The 16,143-nt window shown below is 56.4% G+C and overlaps 1 protein-coding gene across 7 annotated transcripts in view; it reads left to right on the top strand.

Moving 5' to 3' along the window:
* The window catches only part of Crtc1 (CREB regulated transcription coactivator 1), a 56,700-nt gene that overhangs the window by 22,900 nt on the left and 17,657 nt on the right, over positions 1 to 16,143 (top strand). For all 7 annotated transcript variants that reach the window (XR_007974099.1, XM_052162007.1, XM_052162009.1 and 4 more), the window contains exons 2-6: positions 6,412 to 6,528; positions 9,124 to 9,261; positions 10,014 to 10,075; positions 13,453 to 13,547; positions 15,148 to 15,233. Coding sequence is in view for 6 of the 7 variants with exons in the window: in XM_052162007.1 (XP_052017967.1) it covers positions 6,412 to 6,528; positions 9,124 to 9,261; positions 10,014 to 10,075; positions 13,453 to 13,547; positions 15,148 to 15,233 (498 nt within the window). In the remaining variant the exon portion in view is untranslated. The remainder of the gene's footprint in view (positions 1 to 6,411; positions 6,529 to 9,123; positions 9,262 to 10,013; positions 10,076 to 13,452; positions 13,548 to 15,147; positions 15,234 to 16,143) is intronic.

The raw sequence follows: 16,143 nt of genomic DNA on the forward strand, positions 1-16,143 counted from the left end.
AGATCCCAGGGCTGGTTCAGCGCCCCATGGTATCTGTTTGGGTTGGGTGTCAGGAAAACTCCAGTACTTAGGTCACTCTCTGATTGGGGTGCTATTGGAGTCTGTGATCATTCTTCTGGAAACTTCTCCTTGGAACTTGGAACACCTGTGTAGTCTTCGCTTTTGCAAAGCATGCTTTTAATAAGGGTTCTGAATTGCCTTAACCTTCCTTCTAGCCCCCCACCCTCCAGAGGTAGTGGGAAAGAAAGGTTATTAGGATACAAGGGAAGTGGGTCTGTTTCGCAATACTTCTTTGGGGCGATTTCAATCTCTGGTTGTCAGGATATCAGGTGCCTAGTTCAGTTGTGTCAGGATAGCAAACGTGAACCAACAGTGGTGGCATGACCCAGCAGAAACAGCCAGGCCTCAGCTGAATCAGCACAAGTCAGCAGGAGCCACCAGCACCAGCAGGGACCCCAGGAGACGTTCTCTGCTGTGCCTCGCTTGACAAAGTGAGGATCAGAGAAGACCAAGACTTGAGAGCAGTGAAGTGTTGAAAAGCCAGCAGTGCAAGCCCCTCCCCCATCGCAGTCATCACCGTCACATCCTGGTTATACTTCATCTAAACACCACGTGTCTTCCAATGCTTCTTGCCTCACCACACGAGTCTGTCTTAGCAGAACTCCCGTGTGAATCTGTATCAGCCGATATCACTCTGCCAATCGGCCCAGGTCCGAGGAAGCAGTAAGAAGCTGCCAGACACCGTCTGGTGACGGTTTTTGGTGTGTTTCTTTCTATGAGGTCAGGACAAACAGTGGCAGTTAAGGAACAGGAAGGCGAACCACACCATCCAGCGTCATCTGCATCTGTGGGGTCCTTCTTGACGTCACGTGCCTTTTTTACATGTTGGCTTTAGCAAAACATCCTCTCACCTGTGTTTGCTTCGGTAAAACATGTCTGCCCCAGCAGAACACCATCCAAAAAAACTGACTTTCCAAAGAAACCATAAGTTTCCACTTCACACCTGACTGCACCAAGCTGTGGGAACCATTCCAGTGGCGTTTAGGGGATCAGGATACTACAGGTTCTCCTAAAGATGGCGTGCTCTCCCATCGGGGCTGAGGCATGGGCATAAAGGGGTTCAGTGTGGACTGCAGATACTGGCGCCATGTTCCCAAGTCCCAGCCTGCCTAGGAGTTGTGGATTGACAAGCCAGGGAGGAGGCTCCAGGGGAGTGCAGGGAGGAGGCTCCAGGGGAGTGTAGGGAGGAGGCTCCAGGGGAGTGCAGGGAGGAGGCTCAAGGGGAGTGTAGGGAGGAGGCTCAAGGGGAGTGCAGGGAGGAGGCTCAAGGGGAGTGCAGGGAGGAGGCTCCAGGGGAGTGTAGGGAGGAGGCTCCAGGGGAGTGCAGGGAGGAGGCTCCAGGGGAGTGCAGGGAGGAGGCTCCAGGGGAGTGCAGGGAGGAGGCTCCAGGGGAGTGCGGGGAGGAGGCTCAAGGGGAGTGCAGGGAGGAGGCTCCAGGGGAGTGCAGGGAGGAATGGCTGTGGCCCTGCAAACTCCTGCTTGGGGTAACTCTAGGATTGTAACCCAGTCTTACCATATTCAGTTGGGATTTGCTGTAACTTTCATTTTTTATTCTTATTTTTAATGATGGTTGTTAAATGTCTTTTTAGCACAGTACCCACTAGAGGTAGTGGAAAAGAAGGGATACAGGGGAAGTGACCTGTTTAGAAGGCTTTTTTGGAGCAACTCTGTCAGTGTTGTCTGGAAATTGGCAGTTTAGTTCATAGGTTAGCTGCGACAACTCCATCCACTTGTAATAGTCTCATGGAAATACTGGGTCAACAGCAGCAGTGGTCCAACCTAACAGGGACAGTCAGGCCACAGCCGCAGCTTGAGCCAGCAGGAGGGACCAGGAGGAATGTCAGGGGATGTTCTCAGCTGTGCCTCTCAGGGAAGACAGGAGAGCTTTCCGCCTCTCCTCAGTGCGTGTGTCTGTCTCAGCTGACATCACTGTCAATCAGCCCGAGGCCGCTACCAGACGGACTTTCCAAAGAACCCTTAGGTTTCAACTTGTCTTTGCTTCGGGTGAAGGGGCTCGGGGACAGCCAGAGGGGCCCCATCCGGCTGCGGCCCCTCCAGATGCCTCGTCTGTGGAGACGCGCCCGGCATGGCCACAGTGTGAGGAGAGCCGCCGCTCCAGCCATCAGCTTTCTGAGGCCAGCCTGTTGTACCACAGAGCAGCAGGGCAGGCACGCCTCCCTCCCTGAGTGGTCACGCACTGTGGAAGGCCAGCAGGGACAGCGGCTGACTTTCTGGAAGGTTCCAAGGTTGCAACCAGGAGCAGACAGGAAATGAGGCCAGGCTTGCAGGTTCTGCCCACCTGCCCTAGCTCTGAATACAGGTAGATGCAGTCTCAGGGACTCCGTGGACAGGCTCAGGATCCAAGAGCGTAGACCAGCTTGTGGCCAGGGATCCCGAGGGCCATGGGGTGGGAAGCAGACCTGTGGCCAGGCTACTGATGAGGTCCTTTCTGCAGTCCTGATGGCACCTGCAGAAGAGTGGCACCTGGAGCCCTCCAGCTGTGTCTTCTGTTTTTTCTGGCAGTACCCACCTGTAATCTCAGCACTCAGACTGAGGCAGGAGGATTGCCAGCAATGGGGAACGGAGAAGGAAGCAGGCTGAAGTAAGCGTGAGTGCTTGCCTGCCCTCCCTCTCGGAATCACAGAGAAGGGTGGGGTAACCTGTTAGCAGCTGTGAGGGAGAAAGAGAAGAGGCACATGGCAGGCGTGGGCCCGGAGCTCTACCCAGGGCAGCCAGGAGCTGCCGTAGCTCCTGGAGGACCCCTCAGAGGGCCAGTGCCCACACACCCACTCATGTCAAGGCGGCCAGCGCGGCCTGAGGGTCAGAAACAAGTGGTCAGTGCGTCCTCCTCCTAACGCTGCAGACCTCTAACAGAGCGCGTTCCCCAACCAGAAACATTTTTGTTGGTACTTCATAACCACATTTTTGCTGCTATTATGAATTATAACGAAAATATCTGATACGCAGATCTGTTCTGCAATCCCTGTGCAAGGGTTGTTGGGCCCCCAGGGATCGCAGCCCACAGGCTAAGGACCACTGCTTTAGGAGCAGAGCAGCTTCAGCAGGGCTGATGGCCATTCTAGGTGGGCGGCCCCAAGTGAGCACGGAATTCTCTCATGGCCATTCATTCATTCATTCATGCACTCATTCATTCATTCACATGCTTCCTCACTCTTGTGACCGTGGCTCATTAGCAGATAGCATGTCAGTAGTCTCTGTAGACAAGTCAGTGTCTCTGTGTCCTCTGTGTCCTCGGGGAGCACAGCATGGTGGGAACAGGGCATGTGGTTTGGCAGTAGGAAGGGGCTACAGCGACAGCCGAGGAGGGAGGGGCTTACGGGGTACAGACTGGATCTCATCACCCCAGATTCACTGTCTGCCCTGACAGTGTACTGGGAAGATTCAGACCTCTGGGAGCTTTTGACTCACAGTTACAGCTTATCCAGGGCAAGGACAGGACTTACACCAGACAGGCGAGGCCTGGGTGGCCTGCAGGACATGGGGCAGACCTTTCAATTGTCCCAAGCCCATGGCATGGTGAGCCCGCTGGCACCATGTGTGCCAGCACGGCCATACTGCCAGGGCATCTAGGTTTGTGTGGGGCTCAATCTTTCGGACTGAGTAGCCACCATCATGGTTGACTTCAGGTCCATTGTCTAGCTTCTGCAGAGGTCAGGCTAATGTCAGGTTGCCTTGACACCCAAGTGCACAGAAACACTCCTCAAGAATGTTTATCTCCCACCCCCACCCATGCTGTGCCAGAGCACGCTGTGCATCCTGGAGTTCCGAGCCGCCCCCCCCCCCCCCACACACACACACACTCTGTGCGAGAGCACACTGTGCGTCCTGGAGTTCTGAGCCCGCCTGGTCATTGTGGATTCACCAGCTTGCACATCCGACCTTTCATCCCTGATGCAGAGACCAAGTCATGAGAACAAGCCCTGGGTGCTCATGGAGTTAGCGGAGCAGCTCTGGAACTCAGGCCTGGTAGGGCGGGTGCCACCCCGCCTACGGGCTCTCTGCATCTGGGTTGTGAGTGTTTCATGGATGGCTGGACCACCTGGACTGCTTCTCTGAGGCGCTGAGGTGGTTTGGCGCCTTGGGACTGGCTCGGTGAGCTCTTCCCTGGTGTCTGGTGTCGTTGCGGCTGCTGTAGAGGGGAGCGGTGGAGCCTCCCCCCACCGTGGACAGAGCCTGGCCTGGCCTGCTCTTCAGTTCACATTCAGACTTCCAGGTTACCCTGTGGAGGTTAACTTCACACAGCTGTTAGGGTCTCATGTAGCTGAGACTGGCTGTCCTGGCTGGTTTTGTCACCTTAATGCAAGCTGCAGTCGTTAGAGAGGAGGATTCCTCAGTTGAGAAAAGTGCCCCATCAGGCTGGGCTGTGTGCCACCTGTAGGACATGTCCTGAATTAGTGATCAGTGGGGAGAGCCCAGCCCATGGGCCGGTGGTCCTGGGCTCTGTAAGAAAGCAGGCCAGTAGGCAGCACCCTCCATGGCCTCCACCTCAGCTCCTGCGTCAGGTCCTGCCCTGTGTGAGTTCCTGTCCTGACCTTCATTGATAAACTGTAATGTGGAGGTGTAAGCAGAATAAACCCTTTCCTCCTCAACCTGATTCTGGTCATAATGTTTCATCCCAGTGACAGAAACTGTGAGATACTGGCCTTGACCCCCCTGCCCTTCCTGCCTCGGCCCCCGTCCTGACTGCAATGACAGGAATGAATTGTGGCCTGCCACAGTTGTACACTGTCAGGTGGACATGCTGAAGGCCTCTAGGTCACATGGGGACAAGGGGTCCAGGCTGGACCTCTGTTTCCTGTGCAGCTCTGTGTGTCATCCGAGAGGAGATGGCCTCCCCAGGGGCAGTGCAGGCCCGGGCACTGAGCATGTGGGTGGCTCAGGGCATTGCAGGACAGTGAGGTTTGTGCAGTTGGCCCTGGGAACCCTGCAGAAGGCACCTCGTGGACCTCACATTACAGTTTATCAATGAAGGTCAGAAGCATCCCTCCTCTGGCTTGGTGTGTGTGTGTGTGTCTGTGTGTGTGTGTATATATTTTTTTTGTTTGTTTGTTTGTTTTTTTCGAGACAGGGTTTCTCTGTGTAGCCCTGGCTGTCCTGGAACTCACTCTGTAGACCAGGCTGGCCTTGAACTCAGAAATCCGCCTGCCTCTGCCTCCCAGACACCACCACCCGGCTTGGCGTCTATTTTTAATCACAGCTACTTGCTGGGTGAAATCCCACACACGGTGTATGCTGAGGTTGCAGGAGTCAGTTCTCCCCGGGACTCGTGGGTTGAACCTAGGTCTCCAGGCTTGGTAGTCCGCACCTTTCCCTGCTGAGCCAGCCCCATCCTGTATTTCACAGGTGCTGGGAGAGACTCAGTGGGGACCGTGTGGGTGGGACCAGCTGGCATCCGCTGAGAACACAGGGACCTCCCAGTCCAGACCCAGCCGAGGTCCCTCAGAACCAGGCGCGTTCATCTTCCTCTGGCCTCCACTGTGGCTCGCAGGAAGCAGCTGTTTACCTGGGCGAGGTGCTCGGCCGGCGCACAGCCAGCTGGAGCTCTGCCTCCCCTTCCGTGTCCAAGGCTCCCCAGGAAGCAGGGCTGGCGGAGAATAGAGGTGGGAAGGAATGTGGGCTGCCAGGAGTTTGTGAGAACTGAGAACCAGCCCCTGTTGTGTACACAGTACCGGACCCTAGCAACCACCAGGCCCAGCCAGAGCAGACACTTTTCTGTGTGACTGACCACACTGAGGTGGGCACGGAAGACCCTGTTAAATGAGGAAGATGGGCCATTCCCCCCAAATTAAATACCTGCCATTGTCTCTACCACTCACAGGAGCTGGGGGATGGGCTCAAGCTTAGGCAGGGTCCCCAAGTGCTTAGACTGAGGCTAGGGCATCAGGCAGCTGCCCAGGCCCTGTGGCAGCTGGGCCACATATTAAATCCATAACCAGTTTCCCACCGTTGAAAGGCTTCCCACTGGCTAGCACACCCACGGTCCCTGCCAGGCTTCCCCAGGTCTCAGGAGAGCGGGCCAGCAGCCGGCTCTACAAGTTCACAGTGAGGAGCTCTTCAGAGTGCGCCGTTCCTCAGGGAGGGCGGCAGGGTGCTACATCGCAGTCCCTGGATCCCACCAGCTTAGTCCTGTGGGTGCTCCGTGGGGTGTACTGGGGCTGTGTCCCCTCGGCTCTGGGTGCTCCGTGGGGTGTACTGGGACTGTGTCCCCTCAGCTCTGGGTGCTCCGTGGGGTGTACTGGGACTGTGTCCCCTCAGCTCTGGGTGCTCCGTGGGGTGTACTGGGACTGTGTCCCCTCAGCACGGTGACAGCCGGTGGCTTTGCTTTTCCAGCTTCAACTGCAGAAGTCCCAGTACCTGCAGCTGGGCCCCAGCCGTGGCCAGTACTATGGCGGGTCCCTGCCCAATGTCAATCAGATTGGAAGCAGCAGCATGGACCTCTCCTTCCAGGTGAGCCCCATCCTTCTGGCTTTGCACCCCGCCTAGGTGATACTCCAGGGCTTCCTGTCTCAACTGGGGCCCACTCTGGGGCCCGACTCCAGCTACAGGCCCACAGGAGATGGGCCATGCCCCCCAAATTAAACATCTGCCATAGTCCCCTCCAATTCACAGAGGCCAGCTTCCCACCCCGAAACACTCCTCTAAGCCTCCTGGGGCCCAGGACAGGGGAGCGCCCAGCCAGCTCCCCTGAGCTCCAGACTCCTGGAGTCAGCACACACACAGCCTCCCTAGCCACTCACAACACTCACAGCTGCTGCACCTGCCAGCAGGCTGGGAGGCCCTGAGAGGAGTTCAGGGCCTTGGGGGCTTGGCTCCAGCCGCCTCACTGATCTGCAAGCCCGGCAGTTCTCAGAAGGAAGCCCCTGCCGCCTGACCCCACTTGTCTGCAGACAGTTCTTGGCAGAGCCGCACACCCCGCACGGCTCCCTCAGGCCGCAGGCTGCTGTCAGAATAATAAGGGCTGGCGTCTTCTCCCCAGGCCCCAGCCTTCAGGAGAAGCAGGAGGAGGGGGCGGTGTACGAGGCCCTCGGCTGACACATATGGTGCTACCAAGGGTCTGGGAACAACCCTTTCCCGAGAGCTGGGGCTCCAGAGTTGTCCTCGCATGTCCCTGACTCCATGATAGTGAAGTCTGCTGGGTCAGGGCCTGGGCCTGGGCGTGCCGCGGGCTGCTACCTTGGTTCTGGGGACTTCACCCTGTGGGTTCCAGGTCTCGGTGGTATCTTGATGTCACCGGTGCTCCGTGGCAGAGGACCTCCAGTTCCTCTTCTACCTGAGCACCCCAGCACCTCCTCATTTAACCCTGTGTGGTATCCCAGTCCTGGGGCACAAGGGACCCCACTGAGCCCATTTGCCCAAGGCACAAATGCCCGCCTAATGGTTCAGTGTTGGGTTTTTGCATTTCTAGTGCAGTAGGTTTCAGGGGCAGCTCTGGCTGCAGCTCAGTGTTTCTGGAAACTGAGCCCCAGGCTGAGGCTGTTCTCACCAGCACCATCCTGTAAGACCTTGAGCTCATGACAGCACTGGGTGGCCCAGATTGTCCCCGTGGTTCTTTGGGATGTACCCCTTCCATCTACCTACCCGAGGTGACCCTACCTCAGTGCCCCCATCTTAGGAACTATGTAAGGGTGCCACTCAAAGTCCCAAGAACCCTTGGGGTCCTTCCTGGACAGACGGCATGTGCATATATCCTGGTGTATGTTACAGCAGAATCTAAGCACGTGCTCCAAGCCCCCAGGCTTGTGCATCCCCAAGTGCTGGGCCCCAAATAGGGCCGGAGCAGGGGGAGCCTGGAGAGGCCGGGGGCTGGAAGGCTATGCAGGCTCTGGAAGGCTCCGTGGTCGGTGTGCACGACGGGTCTCGGTTGTTGATGGGGGCAGAGAGCTGGGAGGAGCCTGATGGCAGGGTAGCTGCCTCAGTTTCCCTTCTAGATGCTGGCTTCTACCCTCCATAGGCCCTGATGGTGAGGTTTGTGGCCATCTCTGGGGTTCATTGCCTTCCTATAGGCAAAAATGCAGAAAAGTCTGAGTTCAAGGCCAGCCTGTTCTACAGAGCGAGTTCCAGGAGAGCCAAACAAACAAACAAACAAAAAAGCAGAAAAGCACAAAATCAGCGGGGACTTCTGGGTCACAGAGAGATTCAGCAGTGGCCACTCAGACAGACCTGGAGGCAGACAGAAAAGAAGTGGCCGGGCCATTTCAGCCGCCCCAGGCCTCTGAAAGGGAAGCCTTTTAAACATCAGAATGGCTTTTGTTTTTTGTCTGGGGGACAGAAGGGCCCAGGGCCCATAGCCAGGCAGGCATGGGGACAAGTCATGTCCAGGGTTGGCACAGGCAGCTGAGTTCATCTTAACATGGTGACGGCTCCTGGCAGCCTTTGGGATTCCAAGGCCTGCCTGGAACCTTGTGCCAGCCCAGGTGCCGGTGAGAAGCCCCATCTAGCCACGCCACAGACCCGGAAGGCGCCTGTACTTGGCTCTCAGTGGTGCCTGGCTGAGATGCTGGGGGCGGGAGGAGAGGGGACAGGAGAGGGGGCCACAGCTCAATCCAGAGCAGTTCTGGGCTCTGCCTCGGTCCTCTGGGGAACAAGCACTGGGCCAGGTGGGCCCCACAGCAGCTCTGAGCTTGAAGCCCTGGGGGCCTTTCTTGGCAGGCCCCTCCAGAGATGACGTAGGTGGGGACAGGAGGTCGGCCAGGCCTGGAGAGAGGGTGGAGGCCTGTCTGCACCTGGCCAACTGGGGAGAGCTGCTCAGTCATCTGCACCCCCGGCACCCAGGCAAAGCTTGTACGGCCCTGCCTGGCCCGAGCATGCAGGCCAGACTCCATGTTTCCTGCCCCTTCTGGGAAAGCACTGCCGGCCTTCGCACCGGCAAAGGGGGAGCACTGGGTGGGAGCGGGAGCTGGGGCTGCCAGAGATGCCTGTGGAATATCCCCAGAGCAGAGCTCTCCAAGGGCAGAGCTAAGGGAGCCTCAAGCTACAGCCTGTAACCTCTAAGTCTGCTGTCTCCTTTCTGAACCCCTGTTCCTGTCCCATCCTCTTCCCCAGACCCCATTTCAGTCCTCAGGCCTGGACACGAGTCGGACCACACGGCATCATGGGCTCGTGGACAGAGTGTACCGTGAGCGGGGCAGGCTTGGCTCCCCGCACCGCCGGCCCCTGTCAGTAGACAAGCATGGGCGGCAGATATCCTTTTCGCAGAGGATGGTGGGGGATTGGGAGGGAACAGGGGGACAGGCACACGCTGCTGCCTGTGGACACCAGATCAGGGACACCTGGGGAAAGGCCTCCCACACAGGATGCTGGAGCCCAACGTGGGGCAGAGAGAAGGGTCCAGGAGAGTGAGCCACAGAGGACTGGGCCCCAAGGAGCAAGCGATTCAGAATGCAGCTTTCAAGGGCTGCAAGAAGTGGGGCGTGGCTCAGTCGGGAACATGGACCTGACAGCGACTCTACACGCAAGGTCAGCCTCCATTGTTTGGAGGGTGGACACCTGCCAGGGCCCTTCTAACTTGGCTGCCCCAGCCAGGTCCCATCACTCGAGTGGCTTTGGGTTGCTCTCGCCCTGCCCACAGCTGGAGACCGGAGCTGTCTGCCTGCTCCACAGCTCTGGCTTCTTACTCCTGAGACTCTGATGCTGGGAGCTGTTCAGTGGAAGGGGCCAGTTGAGCCTGACCTCCCTAAGGCATCTGGGACCCAGCTTGAGGCCCAGGCCTCCTCTTGGGATGGTTTGGGAAGATAGTGCTGATTTATAGGTGGATGGTCTGCCCCTGGGAAACCCCTACCCCAGGTTGCACTTTTTTTTTTTTTTTTAGCCAGGAAATGCCCCTTGCCCTCCTGGCCAGCTGTCTGGAGGCCCAGCCACACCCTGGGAGCAGGGGCCACTCCCAGCAGCCTGGCTCCACCGGCTGTGCATCAGGCTTCCCTTAACTCAGTCACGCTGACAGCTGTCCGTATGGCACGGTGTACCTCTCGCCTCCTGCGGACACCAGCTGGAGAAGGTCAGTGCACGGGGCCCCTGTCGTATCGCTGCTGTGTGTGGTGATGCAGGGTAGCGTCACTGGAAAGGGACCAAGTGCGCAAGATGCGCCAGAAGATCCGAGAAGCCGACTCGGAATTGTGGCGAACATGGCTTCAGAGCCTTCAGAGCCTTGGTTTTTCCCCTCTTCTCCTCCTCTTCTCCCTCCTCCTCTTTCTCCTTTTCCCTCTCCCCTCCCCTTCCTCCTTCTGTCCTCCCCCTCCTGTCTTCCCCCTCTCTCTGTTTTCCATATTTCCTCTTTCTTTTCAGACTTGAACAGTCAGTGGTGTATCTTGCCTGTTCCACTTTATTTTGCTCCCCTAATGAGTCAAGCTCTCTCTCTCTCACTCTGTAGCCTACGCAGGCTGCATTTTCCCAGGCTCCGGTCCCCCTGCCTCAGCCTCCAGGGGGGCTAGGAACAAAGGTGTTCCCCACCAAGCCTGGCACTCCCTCCACGGCAGCCACATTTCCGACACATTTGCAGATGGTCCTTGACAGCTGAGCTTGCACCCCTTGCCATCACGAGGGTGTTCCCACGCCCAGCAGCACAGGAAGGGAGCTGTAGGAAAGAAGCACTGTTTATCTCTATTTGCAAGATGGTGGGTCCCACCTGTTGTCCCAGCACGCGGGAGGCAGAGGCAGGCAGATCTCTGAGTTCCAGGCCGGTCGGGGCTGCACACTGAGACCCTGCCTTAAAAAACCAGGGGCCTCGGGTGCAGCTCAGCAGCTAAGCACACTGCCTGCTTGTCCAGAGCACCTGGGATTCAGTGGCAGCGCCATATGGTGGCTCTTACGATTCTGTAACTCTAGATCCAGGGGACATGATGCCCTCTGCCCTCTTCTGGCCTCCAAAGGAACTGTGTGCACATTACGTGTACACACAAATAAAATAAATCCTGAAAATAACAATGCAGTAACTGCACACAGTGTGGGTGTCCTATCCAGGGACATCTTTGGGAGCGTGAGAAGGTGCTGTGCCAACACTGCTCTAGCGTGTTGTGTGTCAGGGGTTTGAGTGATGTGGGGCCGCTGCCCTGTGGATCCCCAAGATCTGGTCCATGGATAATGATGATGTTAAATAACATATTTTGCTATTACTCTTTCCCCTGGGCAGGTCTCATGTCCATAGGCCAACCCGAGACTTGCTGTGGAGCTGGGAAGGACCTTAGCCACAGGGAGGGCAGGCCTGTATCACTATGTCCACTTTATGTAGTGCTTGGGATGGAACCCAGGCCTCGTGGGCCCCTGAGGAGCATTTGGCCACCTGGCTTACAATCAGGGCCTGTTCGATTTGGTTTGGTTTGGTTTTGAGACAGGTTTTAATCTGTAGACTAGGCTGGCCTTGAGCTCACAGAACTCAACTTCCCAAGTGCTGGAATTAAAGTTGTGATCTCCACATCTGGCTTTTTGGGGAGTGGCAGTGGGGAGCATGTATGGCGCAGATGGGGGTCAGAGGTCAGTTGTCAGTTCTCTCCAGCCATGTGGACCCCAGGGCTGACACTTGTTAGGTCACCAGACTCATCCAAGGGCTCGATCACCTCTGCACTCTCCTGCTGGCCTGATTGTTTCAAACATGGTTTCTCCCTGGGTTCCAGGCAGGCCTCAGACTCCTGGGCTCAAGCACGCCTCTGTCTTCACTGTCTTCCCAGTGTTGCTGGGACTACACATATGGATTGTCCTCCCTACGCATATGGATTGTCCTCCCTACAGATATGGATTGTCCTCCCTATACATATGGATTGTCCTCCCTACACATATGGATTGTCCTCCCTACACATATGGATTGTCCTCCCTACACACTGGGATTGTCCTCCCTACACACTGGGATTGCCCTCCCTACGCATATGGATTGTCCTCCCTACACATAGGGATTGTCCTCCCTACGGATAGGGATTGTCCTCCCTACAGATATGGATTGTCCTCCCTACACATATGGATTGTCCTCCCTACACATATGGATTGTCCTCCTACACATATGGATTGTCCTCCCTACGCATATGGATTGTCCTCCCTACGCATATGGATTGTCCTCCCTACGCATATGGATTGTCCTCCCTACACACTGGGATTGTCCTCCCTACACACTGGGATTGTCCTCCCTACGCATATGGATTGTCCTCCCTACGCATATGGATTGTCCTCCCTACGCATAGGGATTGTCCTCCCTACGCATAGGGATTGTCCTCCCTACACATATGGATTGTCCTCCCTACACATAGGGATTGTCCTCCCTACACATATGGATTGTCCTCCCTACACATATGGATTGTCCTCCCTACACATATGGATTGTCCTCCCTACGCATATGGATTGTCCTCCCTACGCATATGGATTGTCCTCCCTACGCATATGGATTGTCCTCCCTACGCATAGGGATTGTCCTCCCTACGAATATGGATTGTCCTCCCTACGCATAGGGATTGTCCTCCCTACGAATATGGATTGTCCTCCCTACACATGGATTGTCCTCCCTACACATATGGATTGTCCTCCCTACACATATGGATTGTCCTCCCTACGCATAGGGATTGTCCTCCCTAGCTCTCACTTTCACTTAAGACAGACCACGCCGGGACAGGGCAGGAGGCAGGGTCCTTGGGGCTCAGGAAGTAGTAGAGTGCTTACCTAGCACATACAAAGTGTGGGCTCCACCCCAGGCCCGCATAAACTGCTGGGCAGAGCACACGGCAGCTCACCACTGTCCGGGATTCCAGTTCCAGGGTCTGACACTTTCTGACCTCTGTGAACACCACATGGCACACAGGCACACACAAAGGCAGAATACCCATATGTATGAAATAAAACTAAACATTTTAAAATACCAGTTATCTAAAAAGAACAAAACTGGCGTGGAGAGCGAGGCAGTACTTAGCTCCTTCAGTGAACTGCACCGAAACACAAGGACCTGAGTTCAAATTTTGTAGTCGACGTGAACACAGCAGCAGCCAGCCCTGGGAGCACCACAGCTAGGATGTGGAGACACGAGGGCCTCCGGAGGGGTCAGGCCGGACCGACTGTGGACCATAGCAGTGACGATGAGGATCGGGCACCCGAGGCCGCTGCCTCCTCACGCGTGTCACAGCATGTGCATGTGGTCACGGCACTCAGGAGAACCAGTGGTTTAAGGCTAGCCTGGACTACATGAGACCCTCGCCTCAAGAAACAGTTTTCACATCCATTTTACCATAATAAAATCTAGCACACAGAGGTCTGATCACTGACCACACAGCTGGTAGCCCACAGGCCGCCCCCACCATGGGGCACACCCCGGACCTTTGTGGGGATTAAGATGGTGTCTAACATGGGTAGATCAGGACTGAGGCTTCTTCCTGTGAAGGTCACAATCTCTCTGTTTCCCAGGACCAACTCTGACTCTGCCCTGCACCAGAGCACAATGGCGCCCACCCAGGCAGACTCCTTCACAGGCGGGTCCCAGGATGCGCACCAGAAGAGAGGTATATGAGGGATTTGGTGTTTCTGCCAGGCTCAGGCAACCCAGTAGCCTGCATGTCCCAGGAGGTCGCTAGTCTTTGGGGGATTGACATTTAGAGGAAGAATCAGAATAGGACAGATGCTTTTAGAGCATCTTTTCCACGTGGGGCTCTCTCCGAGGCACACTGGCTGTGACCTGGGCCTGTGACTGACTGAGGTGCTGACATATCAAAGAGCAGAGCAGGGAGGGTGTGCTAACTCTCACAGGAGCTAAGGACAGGCCCAGCAGTAGGTACCGCTGGATCCAGGATTCCAGTTCTGCTGCCGGAGCCGTCTTCATCCTCCCTTGGGCCCAGCCAGCTATGAGAAAGGAGCTTTCTCCTCCCTGAGGTTGGGGGGCTTCCTCACTGGCTGACCATGCACACAGCCCACAGCTGAGATTGCACCCCCAGTTCTGGGCTCCCACACGGCAGCTAGTCCTCAACACAGCTCGTCACCAATTGTCTTGAAGGGTTAAGACTGTGGCTTTTGTGAAGCTAGGTGGGCCAGACCCACCCAGCCTTAGACATTAGAGCCGGGGAAGTCACCCCTCATGCCTCTGAGGCCCAGATAAGGGAGGGCCTGTGCGTGGCAATTCGCTGGGGCTCCAGGAGCTTTTCTTGGCTAAAGGACTCATCCTGGGGTGGGGTGCTTGGTGGGCAGCCAGGGCTGCAGGCTGCAGGCCTGTGTGCAGTGCAGGGGATTCAAGGTCAGATGGACCTGTGGGTCCTCCTTACACGGGGCTTCCTGGATGCCCGTCTGAGGTCTCATGCCCTCTCAGGATTCTGTTCCCAGAACCCAAGAGCCTTGATGTGGGAGGACCCACGTCCCCTGTCCCTGCGCCCCTTCCGGCACCCTGACCTGCTTTCCACGGAGCTCTTCCCATTGGCCCCTGTCTCTCCAGCCCAGGGCAGAAATGAGCCTGGCAGGAGTGACAAAGCACAGGGCCCAGCTTAGCAGCAGAGCCTTTGCTGGCATGGGGGCCTGCGTCTGTCCCCAGCACTGCACAACAAAACAAAATTCAAAAAAGAAAAAAAAAAAGCAAGGGAGAGAGGTGAAGAAAAACACTCAGGTGAGCCACGGTGGTCTTCAGGTCTGGCTGGTTCCAGGCCGTAACCAGGACCCACCGTCTCATCCCTCGGGTCTCTCACGAGGCCCTTCAAAGCTCTCTAGTCCCACCTGTTGGTCTAGCCTGAGGTCCTTCTGACAGGTCTGCTTACTCTCAAGCACGTGCATCTTTAGCAATAGGGTCAGAGCCAGCCCTCGGTGTGGGGACTCAGGCCTGGCCCAGCCACCGGGTGCCAGCGGGGCTGAGTGGTGGCCAGTGCTGCCAGGCGGGCTCAGACGCTCTGCCCACTATAGACCAAGGCACCCAGGGCCCTGGCCTGGGCGGGGCCAGGTGAGATCCTGCTCAGCCGCTGTCTCAGCTCTGTGCTCCACACAGCCAGCTGACGACCCTGTGCGCCGTGTTCTTGTTAATTAAGCTCCTTCCACAGCTTCAGTAGAACCTCGGAGCCTGCTGTTAGGGCCCTTGGTCTCTGCTGTGTGGTCACGTCGCCCTGACCCTTCCCTCCCCCCCTCCAGTCTTACTGCTCACTGTCCCAGGAATGGAGGGGAGCGGGACCGAACCGGACAAGACCCTGTCGAAGCAGTCGTGGGACTCAAAGAAGGTAAGGGCTGCTGGGTAGTCAACCTTTTCCCTTCATGTTCCTCTCAGACCCAGCCTGGGAATAAGCGACAGGTGGCATGTTGAGGTGGGTGCCTGCTCAGCTTGGCTGGCACCAGGCTTCAACAGCTGGCCTGTCAGCCACCCAGAAACAGCTCAAAGTGCGGACATTTGTCGCCGATCAGGGTGGTGATGAGAACACTTATCCCAGTTGGGACCCCAGCATCCCACATCCCGGCCCAGGCAGTAGCTCAGGTTTGAAACTCAGGGCCGTAGAGCAAGGCCTTGCCTCAGAATACAGGGCCTCCGCAGGATTAGTGAGGGCTCAGCAGATAGACGTGCTTGCCACAAGGCCGCCGTCCCATCCCTAGGAGCCATTGCTGAGAGAACCAAGTCCCTGCGTTGCCCTTTGACTCCCAGCACATGTGCACACATACAAAAAACAGAAAGAAAATATTTTCTAACCATCCAAACACAACTTTGAACTCAGCTGCAGAAGCAGGGTAGGTGCGACCATCACAGAACTGATCTCCAGCTCAAAAAAGACAGGTGTCACACTGCCTGCCTCACCCAGAGGGCTGAGGTGGGGTGGGGGGGGTTTGTAGCCAGCCTGGGCTACATGAGAGTTTGCCAAAATGAAAAAAAAAAGAATGAATGTATGTATTCAGAGATTTTAAGAAATTTTTTACTTAGATAAGAAAGCTCTTAGGGTGTCTGAATCCATGAAACACTTGTCTTTTATTTTATTTATTTATTTTTTTTCTCGAGACAGGGTTTCTCTGTGTAGCCCTGGCTGTCCTGGAACTCACTGTGTAAACCAGGCTGGCCTCGAACTCAGAAATCCGCCTGCCTCTGCCTCCCAGAGTGCTGGGATTACAGGCGTGCGCCACCACCGCCTGGCACACTTGTCTTTT

Source organism: Apodemus sylvaticus, chromosome 18, assembly GCF_947179515.1.
Source record: "Apodemus sylvaticus chromosome 18, mApoSyl1.1, whole genome shotgun sequence".
Taxonomy (NCBI): domain Eukaryota; kingdom Metazoa; phylum Chordata; class Mammalia; order Rodentia; family Muridae; genus Apodemus; species Apodemus sylvaticus.